Source organism: Serinus canaria, chromosome 7, assembly GCF_022539315.1.
Source record: "Serinus canaria isolate serCan28SL12 chromosome 7, serCan2020, whole genome shotgun sequence".
NCBI classification, from domain to species: Eukaryota; Metazoa; Chordata; class Aves; order Passeriformes; family Fringillidae; genus Serinus; species Serinus canaria.
In genome coordinates this window covers 25,590,999-25,604,122 of record NC_066321.1, presented here as the reverse complement: position 1 = coordinate 25,604,122, position 13,124 = coordinate 25,590,999, and the positions used below count along the sequence as shown (strand labels likewise).

Here is a 13,124-nt window from a genome sequence, read left to right as displayed (position 1 = left end):
TAGGTTCTCATACAAGGAGTTTTTGTTGACTGAACAGAGAAGACAAAGTGACCTGACTTCTCTGCTGTGTGTGATGGGGGCTGGGGCTTTGTGCTGCATGGAGGCACAGCTGGGTCTGGGCAGTGGGGCCTTCAGAGGTGGGCTTGTGCCAGCCCTGTGCTCTGCCCAGGGAGCCAGGATGGGGGATGGGGGATGGGGTCAGGGCAGAGCTGGAACTCAGCGTGTGCCAGGGATGAGGGGGCTGCCTCTCCTGCTGTGCTGTGGGCTCAGAAATGCTCTGAGAAGGTCAGACCCAGGGACTCTGGTCACAGGCCCCTGGGCAGCACCTGCTGCTACTGAGTGTTGTCTGTGAGCAGCAGCCCTGTTCTGCACATAGTGGGCCACTCTGGCTTGGTGGATGCTCTGGTCTATGGCCTTTGCAGATGTTGATCTCTGGGAACAGCTGGCTGTGTGCTTGTTTGTGAAAACATCTCCTTGATAGAGTGAGAGAACTAAGAGCCAGTCTTTGAATAGAAGGATCAGGAAACCTCTGGAGGCGAGCAGCCCTCCTGACAAACAGTTAAACTTTGACTGATCACACATTGCCCTCCTAATCATATTAATGTGATGTATCCAAAGGGACTTCAACTTGTGGCACAGCCACTGCTGCCTTTTGTCTCTTGTTTTTGTCTTCCTGGTAAGTCAGGAAACACAGAACCCAGAGCATGTGTGCTGCCCTCCCACTGCACAGACTCTGGCAGCCTTTGCCAACGTTGGCTTGTCTGCCAGTTTGGCAGTCCCTGCATTTTCCCCTCACCTCACTTATTCTGTGCATTTGTTTCTTCAGAATTATAGTGCTCCCCAGCTGAACACAAGGATATACCAAGAAGAAAGTTTGATTTACCTTTATTCATAATATTGACTTGTATGAGCAGCCTCTGTTTCAGAAGTCATCTAAAATAATTGTGCCACCACCCTTTCAGCACCTGTTTAGATATTGTAGCCCTTTTGTTTCTCCCATTGCTCAGACAAGTCTCTGCCTTCCCCTCTTGCTCTTCAGTACAGCTTGAGCTTTCCCAAGCTGGGTTCAGGAGGCTGGGCACTGGGGCAAGGAGCTGCTGCATTCCCTGGTTTCTCCTCTCTTCCTGCAGCCAGACTCTGGCCAGAGGGATGGTCTGCACTATCGGCAGGGAACCTGTATGGGAGGCTCCTCCAAAGCACAGCTTGTCCCATTTCAGGTGGAAGTTATATGGCAGTTACTGTAAAAAGCAGTGTTTGCTTTGCTGCTTTAAATTGTAAGTGCTTTGAGGGCAGGGCCTGGCTTTTATGTATGTACATGTGGGTGTGTGTTTTTATACAATTCCTAATGTGGCACACACAGGAGCTGTGTGCAAAGCCATGGCTTTCTGTCTTGTGGAAGCTTAGAGAAATGTTTTTCCTGATCCAGAGAGATGAACAGTGATTCTGATCTGAACACTGGGGCTGTTCAGAGACACAACTTGCTTTGGACTTGTGGACACAGCTGTTTTCCTTCTGTTGTCACCAAGCAGGGTACCCCAAGGTATTCCAGTACAGCAGTGATAAGCATGGCCCTGTGTCCACAGTGATGTTGGGAAGGATTCCTTGGCCAGTTAAGGAAGAAAAAGCTGCATTGTACCCTCTGCCATTTGCTGACTGGGATGCCATCACTAACAACCTCTCACCCATAGTTTTGACCAATTAAACAATTGCCTGCTCTGCAAAGAGTTTGGATTAGAAACAGACCTTGCTTGATATGTGCTGTAAGTAGAAGAGAATCTGAACTCAGCAAAATTTTAATTTAAGCTTGATGCTTTTTTCTTTTTAAGAGACAGGCATAGATTTTTAATCCTTTACCAGGTGTATGCTGAGACATCCCCTATGTTGAAGAGATAAAGGTGAAAATTTCAGTTTCTGTTCCTTTGTCATACTCAACTTAGTTTTATGCTAAGCTGCCACACTTCTGAAATGTGATGTACTTTTCTGCAGCTTGTAGTGTGTGATTTCACAGTTTCTCTGTTTCATAAACTTATTTTGTAAACTGAAATGTTCTTAGGAAAGGTTCAGGTCAAAGCTTAGGAGTGACTCCAGCAGTGAGAACAGACGTGTACTGGATTAGACTGCATGGGGGCTGTGAAGTCTTGGTCCCTGAAAGGCTTCAGGAACAGATACAGCTGTAAAGAGTGATGTAAATATTGGTGCCTCTGCCAAGACAGCCTCTTGAGGTCTTTCTTCTCCTCCCATCATTTCCATGATATCTGGATAATGCATTACATTTGGCTATCACACTTCTATTCTTTTATCACTTATGTGTCCTTGAAACTCAAAATCAGATTCTAGCAACAACTGGGAGAAGATCCTGGGACTCTCCCACCATGGTTCTGGGATATCTAAACTGCCTGACTCTGGACCTCTGGCAATCACAGGAGAAGTTTGAAAACCTTTGATGAGATGGTCTGTGCTCCTTTTCCCAAGCCATAAAGCATTCACTGTGCAACTGTTACCACAAGACAGTGAGTAGACAGCCAGGTAGACTTGGGACAGCAAATAGGAATCTTCCTTCCTGCTTGCCTAGCAGAAATGGAGATGAGGATTTTATTCTTATTAGCTACAAACAGGAATGAGAAGGCGGCAAGGAAAAATCATCCTGTGCACAGCCTTGAGGTCTCTGATGAAACAAAATAACACAAAATTTACAGATGCTAAAACCAGTGATAACATCAATTTGATGCTGCATTTTGTCTTCCTCCTATAATGCAGTAAAATGGCCTGTAATTCACATTGCAAAATTGGCATGCATGGCTCTTTGAAGATATCATCTTCCTTGTCTGTCTGCAGTGGCCAGAGTAACAAGCCCACCCACTACAGTGCTACAACAAGCCATACAAATAAATAAATAAAGAGGGACAAATAACAGCATCTCCTCAGGGCAGCTGCCCACTCCATGTATCTTGCTTAAGTTGTGAACTCTTCAGCACAGGAAAGATTTTGTTCCTTGTAGTTTTAAACTCACTCCCAATGCTTAGGAAGGTAACAGATTATGGTAATTGTGTTTATTACATGAAATAAAATGTTACTTCAATTCAGATATTTAACTTTTAAATCCTTGCTGACAGTGACATTAGTTCAGATTTAGAGTTGTTTTCACTGTGTCTTTAGCCTGGCATTTTAAGCTGAGCGGTTGTGGCCTGAGGTGACTGCTATAGCATGAAAATTCTCTGGAAAATTTGTATGCATTGTGATTTATTTATTATCTTTGTATGTGCATTTCATCTGTTGGTGCCTAAGTGGGTTTTTGGAGGGTGACTGTAGCCTTGTCACGGGCTGGGTGGCTTCACTGTTTCTTTCTTTGTGTTTATTGAATATTGTCAACTTCCCTGTCTCCCCTCTGTAACTGTGGAGTCTGCAAGGAAAATATTTCTTCCTTCAAAATGCAAAACAAACCCTAGTTTGGGGAGCTAAATTAGCTCCTGACCATCTGTGAGAGGGTTAGCAGTATCACTGCCTTGAACTATGGCTTCATTTTCGTATTTCATGCAGCAGCTTCTCTGCATTGTTTACATTGTGGTTGGAGGGGATCTTCCTATGCCAGGATGCAATAGGAACGTCATTTTTCCTCTGACATGAGCAGATGTCCTCTCTGCAGGAGTAGCAATAACATTGCTGCTTCCTGTTGTTGCAGGTGTTGTCAGCAGGCTGGAGCTGAAGGCAAGGAAGGGGCACATTTCTGCCTGTGCCATTCACTGCCATCAACACCAGCACTCCCCATGCACCTCCTTTTCCAGTTGGACTTGTTAGTAGTGGCTTTCTTGGCTAGTGGACAGGAAGTTGCCCTGGAAGACAAATTTGTTTCCTTACTACCTGGCCTTTGCTCCTCTGTTGTTCTTCTTTGCATTGGTATCTCTGCTTTCTCTAGATTTGGGTACTCCTAACCCAAATTACAAGTGCTGTGTTACCATATTTAGGGAAGGGGTGCCTGAACTGAGTGTGACACTCATTTAAGTGTAAAACTCCCCACTCTTAGGTTCCAGGGCACAGCCCCATGCACTCTTCAGTCAGCAATTACTGCATTCTTTTTCCTTTTTACAGGAGGTTGCTATCAAATCCCATGACACATTTTCTGTCACTAATCTGGCAAGCTGCCATTCAGACCACAGGAAGCCCAGAAGAGAAGAATATACACTTAGGGCCTTATTCCATCTTCATTCTTCCCTACAGCAGCAGAATTCCTTAAAGTCTCTAGAAGTTTGATCTGAATGGAAAGTATTTTGCCTGAATAGCACTCCTTATTGAGGCATTGTCTCCAGGTCACAAATTTAGATGAGTGTTGTGGTTAGCAGTTCAAGCTTTGGTCATTTTTTCCACACCAACACGAGGAGTGCTAATCACTTCTCATGGTCTAGCAGGATTCTCTGGGACTTCTTGATTTGAGAGCTGGACGCTAAAAGGAAAAAAAAAACAAAAACCAAGTTCCTCTTCAAGACTTTACCTAAGAAGTTCTTCGTTTTAGCAAGGAGGGGAACATTATATTTGAATGGTTTTCAGTGGGAAACACTACTAAAGGACTAAAGCCAGGACTCTGTTCACAAAATACATGCAAAAACCTTGAACTTTGAAGGAAAAGAAACAACCAAAACAGTGATATGTGCATAGAAAGTAACAAATAGTGAAAATTGTAAGGCAGTATTCATAGCTGACAGAAATAATGTGGAAGCCTTAAACTTGTTTCCTATTTACTTCTCTGTGCCTTATTGCACATTGTTGTACTTCAAATGACTAGTAATATTTTCTTATTGCCATTCACAGATTTACAAAGAGATAGTGAATTAGTTTTCATGCTCAGATCATTTGCTGCTTCAATGATTACTATTATCACTTGTGTTTTCATGGAGCTCTGATTGTTGGGAAGTAACTTCCCTATTATTTTAACCAGCAGCATGTTCCTACATTTCTGTACTAATAAGTATTGTCTCAGTCTTTCAGGTCATTCTGGTTATTTCTGGGGGCTTCATTCAACATTGCCTTCTCATTCCAGGTTATTGAAGGAAAGCTGGCTCCTTTCTTGGGGAAGGTGATCAAGTTTGCCACCTCTCATGTGTACAGCTGCAGCCTGTGTAGCCAAAAGGGTTTCATCTGTGAGATCTGCAACAATGGAGAAATCCTTTACCCCTTTGAGGACATTTCTACAAGCAGGTACTCCAGTGTGGTAATGTCAGTCATACATTTGATTTGAGTCCTCAAGCCTTGAGGATTCTCAGCCTCATGACCTTTTATTTAAATAATTAGGGACTAGATTCCACTAATGCACATTTCTGGGGAGCTTCAGTAGATCACTGCTCCAGGGAGGCCACCATGAGCAAATGTGAAAGCAAATGAGAAGTGCTACTTCCCAAGGTCCTGTAAGTCTCAGAAGAGCTGTTCAAAAAAGGGAAAATCCTTCAGTATCATCACACAGTGTGATTTATCAAAGCTCTTCTGAGTTTGCAAAGTGTCCTGAAAAGCCAGATGACTTTTCTGGAGTGATCACAGACATCTTTCTGTTCTTTGGTATCACTGGGCCCATAATGTACAGGGATCATCCACTGTAAAACAACAGCCATCCATTCTGAAGTGTCTTCCCCATGAAATGTTATGGCTAGTTCTCTGCTCGGTCTGCTTATTCCTCTGTGCCTGTGTACACAAGATTTTTTTTTTTTTTAATGACATTGCTATTCTCAGATGGCAACAAAGTGAGTGTAAGTGTATGCAAATCCTAAACTAAGCAAAAAACCTTTATTTCAGATCATGTAGAGTACTGGATGCCAGGTCAGGGCCAGGAGTCACATGGGAAACCTAGAAGCAAAATGCAGGAAACCAAAGCAGACTTGGCAAAACAGCAGTGTTACTACTCTTTTTCAGTAGTGTCCTGGATTTTGAATAAAGAAGATACACTTTCTTCCACCCTTAACAGAAAGGCAGTATATCTGACATCCCCAGATAAGTATTTTTGTGGCTGTTTCAAATGCAATCATTGTAATTTGTTCTCCAAAGTGTTCATTTGAAAGTGGAAGAAAGCAAGGACCCACCTTTGGAAACAATCAGGACCAGCTAATTAAAAGGGCTTGTTAAGAATCTGGTTCCCTTGCATGCACAAAGATGTTAAATTACAAGTACTGCTCTTAAGGGATTTTCAGTCTGATCTGAGTTTCAAAGGTTGTTTGCACATTGTTTTTCCAGAGTCTTATTCTAAAAAATGTATTGACAAAGCAGTGGATAAAAGCTAAACAAGGTATGTGGCTGAGTTTATAAACAGTTTTTAAGAAAGAATGCATCTAGGGTGCATGGTGAGATAAGGCTGAGTTAAAAGACAAACTAAGATGGCATAAAACATAAGATGTCTATGGAGACTGCATAATAGGTGATTGAAGATAGTCCCAAAAGATTAATGAGAACGTGAAGGAACATTTGGGAATACAAGTTTATGTTAAAATTTGATTTGTCTGGGGGATTTCTGGTCCCAAAACCATTATTGGGTGTATATTGTTTCCCTGCCCTTCAGCTGAGATCAGACATACCTTGCAATTACAGAGTTCAAAACCCTCTGGAATCAAATAGAATTTGTCAGCAATTCAAGCCAACAGAAGCTGCTCTAGCTCCTGTGTTTGTGGGAGTTAGAAGCCAGAAAAGACTTGTGTTCATGTTTCACAAATGTGAAGTTATGGTTGATGTCATGCCAAAGACAGCAGTCTTTGCTAATGGTTTTAATTAAAACACAATCAGCATGAAAGGTTCTCCAAGATTTCTCTTTCTTATCTCATCATTCTGCTTATTCCTTTTGTATTCCTTATAACTAAACCTTGGTTTTATCCCCAGCATTTTCTGATTCCCTTCCTAGTTAGTTTTCTCATCTCATTACTACACATGCACCTATGTGGAACTAACCAGATTATTTCAGTTCCATATTTTTGCTCTGGAGGCAAGTTATGCCAACAGAGGAGCTTGTACAGTGAAGCTGTACATTGTGCAGCTCTGTCATCTCCAAAGCAGTGAGGGAGGCCAGGTGGAGGGATTTGGTGTTTGTTTCCACCTCTTGAAGATGACAGAGGTTTCTGAAGTAGGTGTACTGACCACTACAAGACAAGGTAAGGTGAGGGGGTTAGTTAGAAATAGAGGGATGTACAGAGTAACCTGTGGCAAATGGAATGGCAAGTCCTAAAAGGTCCATGTGAAGACTTGGAATTATACCTGAAAATTCTGATGATGTACTCAGAATTTCCTTGTCAGTTGTCATACAGAGCTCTGAGTAAAACAGCTCAGATTTGTTGTTTAGCTGTGCTATTCTGAGTCCACAGTGTACAGAGATAATTGACTACAACTCCCTTTTCTCCATCCTGGTTTCCTGGAATTGCTATCTACAGCACAGTACTCACATTTTGTACACAATAGTGGACTGCCAGGTACCCTGGCTGAAGCTGGTGAGTTGAGGAGGAAAGAGCTGCTGAACTCTGAACTTCATCTTTTTCTTTTTGCATTTGAATGTTTGTTCACTTTTGAGCTATCAACTCTACCAGCAAACTGGGCTGTTAGGTTAGAAATGTTCAAAAGTGGGTGCATGACATCTTTTGCAAACTTCAGTTCTTTGCTGCATGTTTGAAAAGTGAAGCCTGCTTTTGTGTGTGTGTGTGTGTATGTCTGTGTTGAGATGGCATTTGGATTTTTGGCTGCCTCCCTGACCTTTCTTGCTCTTTTGAGAGAAGACTGACAGCTGTCAGTGTGGCCATTACAATTCCAAGGTGGTTCTCAGTTGGCTCTTAACTTTCCATCCTCATGGTCTCTCAGCTTTGAGGTGAAGATATTCCTTCTCTCTGAAATATTCTCAGCAGTTTCTGGCACAGTGTTCAGTAGGAATTTATGAAGGATGGGTATTCCTTAGATAGATACAGCTGAGAGAAACAGAGGGCCCCTCTTGAGGGCTGGAGTTTCTCTTTGGTCTGGTTATTTGCTTGAGAGTCATTTTTGTCAGTCCTTGGGCAAACAGAGTGAATACCTGGGTTATGCACTCCTCGGGGTTTGAATACACATATATTACATACCCTTCTCTCACTAATCAGTGTGACACATTCCTTTGTTGGCAAACGGTTCCAAAACAAACACAATCAGTTCACTTAATTAGCGGGTCTGTGGGCTGTGCTTGGCAGGCTCTTTACATCCTGCTCAACAATGCAACGCAACAGTTTGCTGCCTTGAATGGAAGGGTGGGCTCAAAGTCATAAGCTTTCTAATGATACATCCTTTCTCCGGCTGTTCTTGGGAGGTGGCCATTCTGCACAGATCTTCATGAAAGCTGTGATTCAGTAGTTAAACAATTTCTTAAAAATCGTCCCATCCCTTTGATGCCTCTTCCAGTCAGTTTGATTCTTCTGTCCCTTATTTTCCTCTTTTCTATCTTACCCATATTTATATAATACTTCATCAGGGTTCTTTCAAAATTTCTCAATTTCACCTTGTTTTCAAAGGCTTTAAATCATGAGAACTATTTAAAGCCTCTTGAATTAATTGCACATTTCATGGACCAAATTTTCAGCTAATGTAAACTCTCTGAGCTCTGCTTTTGCTGGAGTTCTGGCAACTTAAATAAACTGAACATCTACCCCCTATTTAATTTCTAAATTTGCCCTGGGCTAAAATTTAGTGAATAAACATTTTAAATGATCATATCACTTTTTTTGTATTTACAGGTGTTGTGCAGTGACTTTAAATTGGCTTGTTAGAGCTATCCTTGTCTGTTAGCAAGCAGGCACTTCCCCTCAAGTTGCTCTGATTTTGCTTGTTCTTCACTAATGTGGGGAAGAGGTTTTGTTTCTTTCTACTAAAATTTAAAAAAGACCCAACAACCAAACAACAGAAGTGAAGTCTGGGCAGTGGCACTGTTATCTGTAGTAGTGGCTGTATTTGTTTTATAACTTAGAACAATTTTTAACAATTTTTAAATCTTAAGGAACACTGAGAAATTTACCTTTGGAATGAGGATAGAATTTATTACAACATGTTTTCTGTCCCATCAGATAATTAAGCAATCATGGTTATGATTAAGATTGTGTTACCCATTTAATAAAGTTTTGGTCTTGACTGTCATCATCCTAATGATTACTTTCGCAGGCAATTTAATTTGTTGTGTTTTGCTGGTAAAGTTACTTGCTTGTTAAGACCAATTTAATCCATTCCTTTCCTTTTATGTGCTGGCTGTAGATGTATGTGAACCACGGAGAGTTGCTCTTTTGTGTTCATATTCATTTATCAAGGCTAAACTGTTTTCACTTTGTGAAGTTAATTTGTTCTGCTGATCAGTTAAGACATGTAGACCTTTTAAGATACAAACCAGAAGGCCCAAGTTTAAAATAGACGTGCCACAGAACAGACTTGACTCTATCAACCAGCTTGGATGCCTCCATAATCTTTGGCCACCATCCTGATAAGACCTGTGAATGTGCTTTGCACATAGTGACAAGGCCTGCTAAAGGCTCTGGGCTGTGCATGCTGAAGTCTTTGCAAAGTCACAGCTTTGTGTTAAGGATGCTGTGCCACTGGACAAATGCAGCTTTGAGCATTTGGGAGAATGTTCAAGATAGATGTTAGGTGGAGAGACTGAAATATGCAGTACACAGAATTTGCAGGAAATACCTTGGCAGAGGTCAAAGGCATCACTCAAAGTACATCATTCTCCCTCTTGCTTGGATTGGTTTGTCTTTTGCTAGAAAGCCTTTCCCCAGGCTGGGCTCACCTGAGTTGGGCCAGTAGTTTAGTACCTAACTTTTGAAAGAGCTTAGCTTATCAGATGCTGATAGCTTGTTCAAAGCACTCTGAAGTGATCTGCTCAGCACTTCTTCAAGGACATGGAGGCACCTAAGTGGATGTTAAGTTTTCTTGGTAATTTCATTTCACCTGAATCTGTCAAAACTGATCAAAATCTTCTGGCCCAAATTGTCTCATTTTTGTTTGTGCAGGGTAGCACAGTAATATTATCTGGAAGATGTAAACAGAAAACAATAAAGTATACCAGGTTTTTCATCAAGTATTGTCTTTTACAACTGAATTAGCTTTAGAGGTTGGTTTTACTTGCCTCATGTCACAGTGGTTTTTAACTAGAATGTTCAGTCAATGTCTTATTAGTGCCAGCTTTCTTCCATTCATTTACCATGTGGGCATCCCTCCCTAGGCAGGCTCCTTGCATTGGTTCCTAGGCAACTGGAATAATATTGCTGCACGTGTGTGTCAGGCATTGATTGCCTTTGGGGCTTTTTTTGTATTGTAAGTGAACACAGGCTAGTCCTTTTTCCTTCTCTTTGTGTTCTGCTAAAGGCTCAGAGTTTGAAGGGCCTGTCTATGATATTCACAGCTGAGCAATTCAGAAATGCTTGCAGACAGGCACATGTGCATAGTGTGGGATGGTGATCATGCTGGAATCCCCAGCAAGGCTCACTTCAGCCAGTGTGGTTTGCTCTTTGGGGTTTTTAACAGCCAAGTTGCAGGTGGTTTAGTATTTTGGGTGCTTGGTGAACGTTTAGCATCATCTAAGGAAAATATAAAGAATGATCCCATTTAATCCTGCTTTTACTCTGTACGGCAGGAAAGAAGAAACTGAAGAATTTAGTCATGAATGGTTCAGCCCTAAATCAAATCCTTGCTGAAATTTCTTCCAAGAGATTACTCACTTGACCAAAGGTGTGTGAGGTCTGGCAACAAAGGAAGTGAGTTTTTAAATGAAAGCTAACATATAAAATGACAAAGGAAGGGTGGTGGGTAAATATGGCACTGCAGTGAGACAGGGGAGCTCTTTGCCCTTCTCAGCTCTGCTAGGAGCCCCTGGCTGCCCTTGAGCAAGCCAGTTCACCTCTCAGGTGGGAATGGTGCTGTATCTGTACAGGCAGCCCCTGTGCATGGACTGAGGGTATCCCAATAAACCTTGCTGGTTCCAGCAGCTTCATCCTCCTTTGTACCAGTCTGTCAACCAGTAAGGTTCCTATGAGACAAAAACCTGGCTTGCAGATGATATCCTGGGCCACCTGTTGATCATCCCTGCTTCATTTTGTCTGTTTCAGGTGAAATGTCTTTGAGGCCTCTTTGTGTTGCACCCCCACTTCAGGCACCTGATTCTGCTCAGGGGCACTTCATGGTGGTGCAGTACAAAGAATAAATATAAGCATAATCAAGTGGTTGTGCAGCATCTAGCATTACTTGAGCTATACTCCTGGGGAAAATAGATGGGAAGCATGAAAAGAACATGCCAGAATTTGCAATTTACTAAATATTGCTGTGTTTCAAATGCCCAGACCTAATGGGAGATACTAACTTGGGCATTTCCTCAGCACACAAGGAATGATTATGTGCTTTTAATGTAGAAAGCCTTTTCTTTTGTAACTAGTGATGATACTAATAAGAGCATTATAATGCCTCTCTGGCTGTGGAGAGCTTTGCCCTTTCTCTTACACTTTCCAATGCAATAGAAATTATTTAGAGGACTGAATTATTCTCTGCATTTTTTTTACTCCATACAAGTAAAACATCCTTAAAACATAAAACACCCCCTAAAGTCTCAACAGAAATTGAGTTAGGTCAGGAAAGAGGAAAAAAAAAAAAAGAAAACACCAAAATAGAGAGGAATCTATTTCAGTTGCCTTCTTAGAAGACTGCAAGTCTGTGTGAAAACAACATGCAGTGTTCACTAAGTCTTCAAATACTGTTTGAAAAATAGCAAGATGCTATTAATGTGCAGTGTCACAATATCATTCATTAAAGAAGGAAACATGAAAGGCCTGAATGGCTATGGGCTCATCAGCTTATTATCAGTGGTGAATAGCATTCTCACAAAGGATGTAGGGACTTTTTGGCCTCTAGACAAAGAGTAAGTCAGAATTCAGAAATAGCACCTGAACTGTGAATTACCTATGACAACAACAAGGGTTAAGGGAAAGATAAGTAGGTGTAGTGAACTATTAAGTGAGCCTTTTATAGGCTACAAAATGTATTGTATTTCTCTGGAGAAAATAATTTTAATATACTGGGGCTTGAAAACAACAAAAGACCCTGTGAAATTCACATGTGGAGATAAAATTAGATCTCAGAATTGACTAGGAAGCAGTCTGCTTGTAATATTCTAAAAAGGAATATAATGTTGGAGTTTTTGGTATCACTGGAGAATCTCTCACAGTGAGGTTAGAAATGGTCAGCCAGTTGGCATTCCAGGGCCAGTTAAGATTGAGTGTATTTGATATGAGGGAAAGCAGAGCTGTGTAGGGAGCTTGGGGTAGTGTAGCTCCATTTTAAAAGGGGTGACCTGCCAGTTGCATGGAGGCAAAGCAAGATCAGCATTGCCCCCCTGCCCTGGTGACTTTGTCAGTGAGGGGGACACAAGCATGCAGTGAAGGCTGAAATGGGTGTCCTCTCTACCTGTTCCTGTGCAGAGCTAGAGGCAGCTTTGTCCTCCAACTCAGAGCAGCCTTCCTCTAGGCTGCTGCTTTGTTGTCATCTGGACCCCTTGGTTGTGCTCAGCCTTCACAAGAGAAGGCAGAAAATAGATCAGAGCAGCACTCAGGGGGCACCAGAATGGGCCCACGATGGCAGCAGTGGGTGCCACTGCAGGGACTGTGATCAGGGCTGGCTGTTTGCTCTGCCTCTGCTTAGTGCCTGACAGTGTGGGGTCCTGGGCACAGCTTCAGCTCCTGCACCAGCTCTAATGAATTACAGCTCAGTTTTTCTCTCTGTTTTCATTCTAAGTGATGGGAAAAATATTTGTTAATCTTTTCCACTGACCTTATTTCTGAAAAATGAATTTGTATTAATTTGAACACCATCAGTCTTTGTTTGCTCTGCTGATGGCCTTTGACTTGAGAGACCAGGTGTGCTGGCTCCTCTCTCATCCTGCTCAATCCACTTCAGCAGTAATTTCTGATAGATTTTGTCATTTCCAGGCACGCTGTAGAGAAATATTGGGCTAGCATAGGGGGTGGTGATATGAGAGCACAAAATTACACTCCTCATCAATCATTACCCTCTAGCAACTTCCAGGGCACTGTAAACTGCTGACTAACAAGGGAGAATTAGCTTGATAAAATCACCATTAGTGTCAGTTCAGGGTGGTGTAAAGTTTT

At 42.0% G+C, this 13,124-nt stretch overlaps 1 protein-coding gene across 8 annotated transcripts in view; it reads left to right on the top strand.

The window, feature by feature from the left end:
* Positions 1-13,124, top strand: part of PLEKHM3 (pleckstrin homology domain containing M3) — a 92,862-nt gene that overhangs the window by 56,646 nt on the left and 23,092 nt on the right. For all 8 annotated transcript variants that reach the window (XR_003946355.2, XR_007777963.1, XM_050976842.1 and 5 more), the window contains one exon: positions 5,033-5,190. Coding sequence is in view for 6 of the 8 variants with exons in the window: in XM_050976842.1 (XP_050832799.1) it covers positions 5,033-5,190 (158 nt within the window). In the remaining 2 variants the exon portion in view is untranslated. The remainder of the gene's footprint in view (positions 1-5,032; positions 5,191-13,124) is intronic.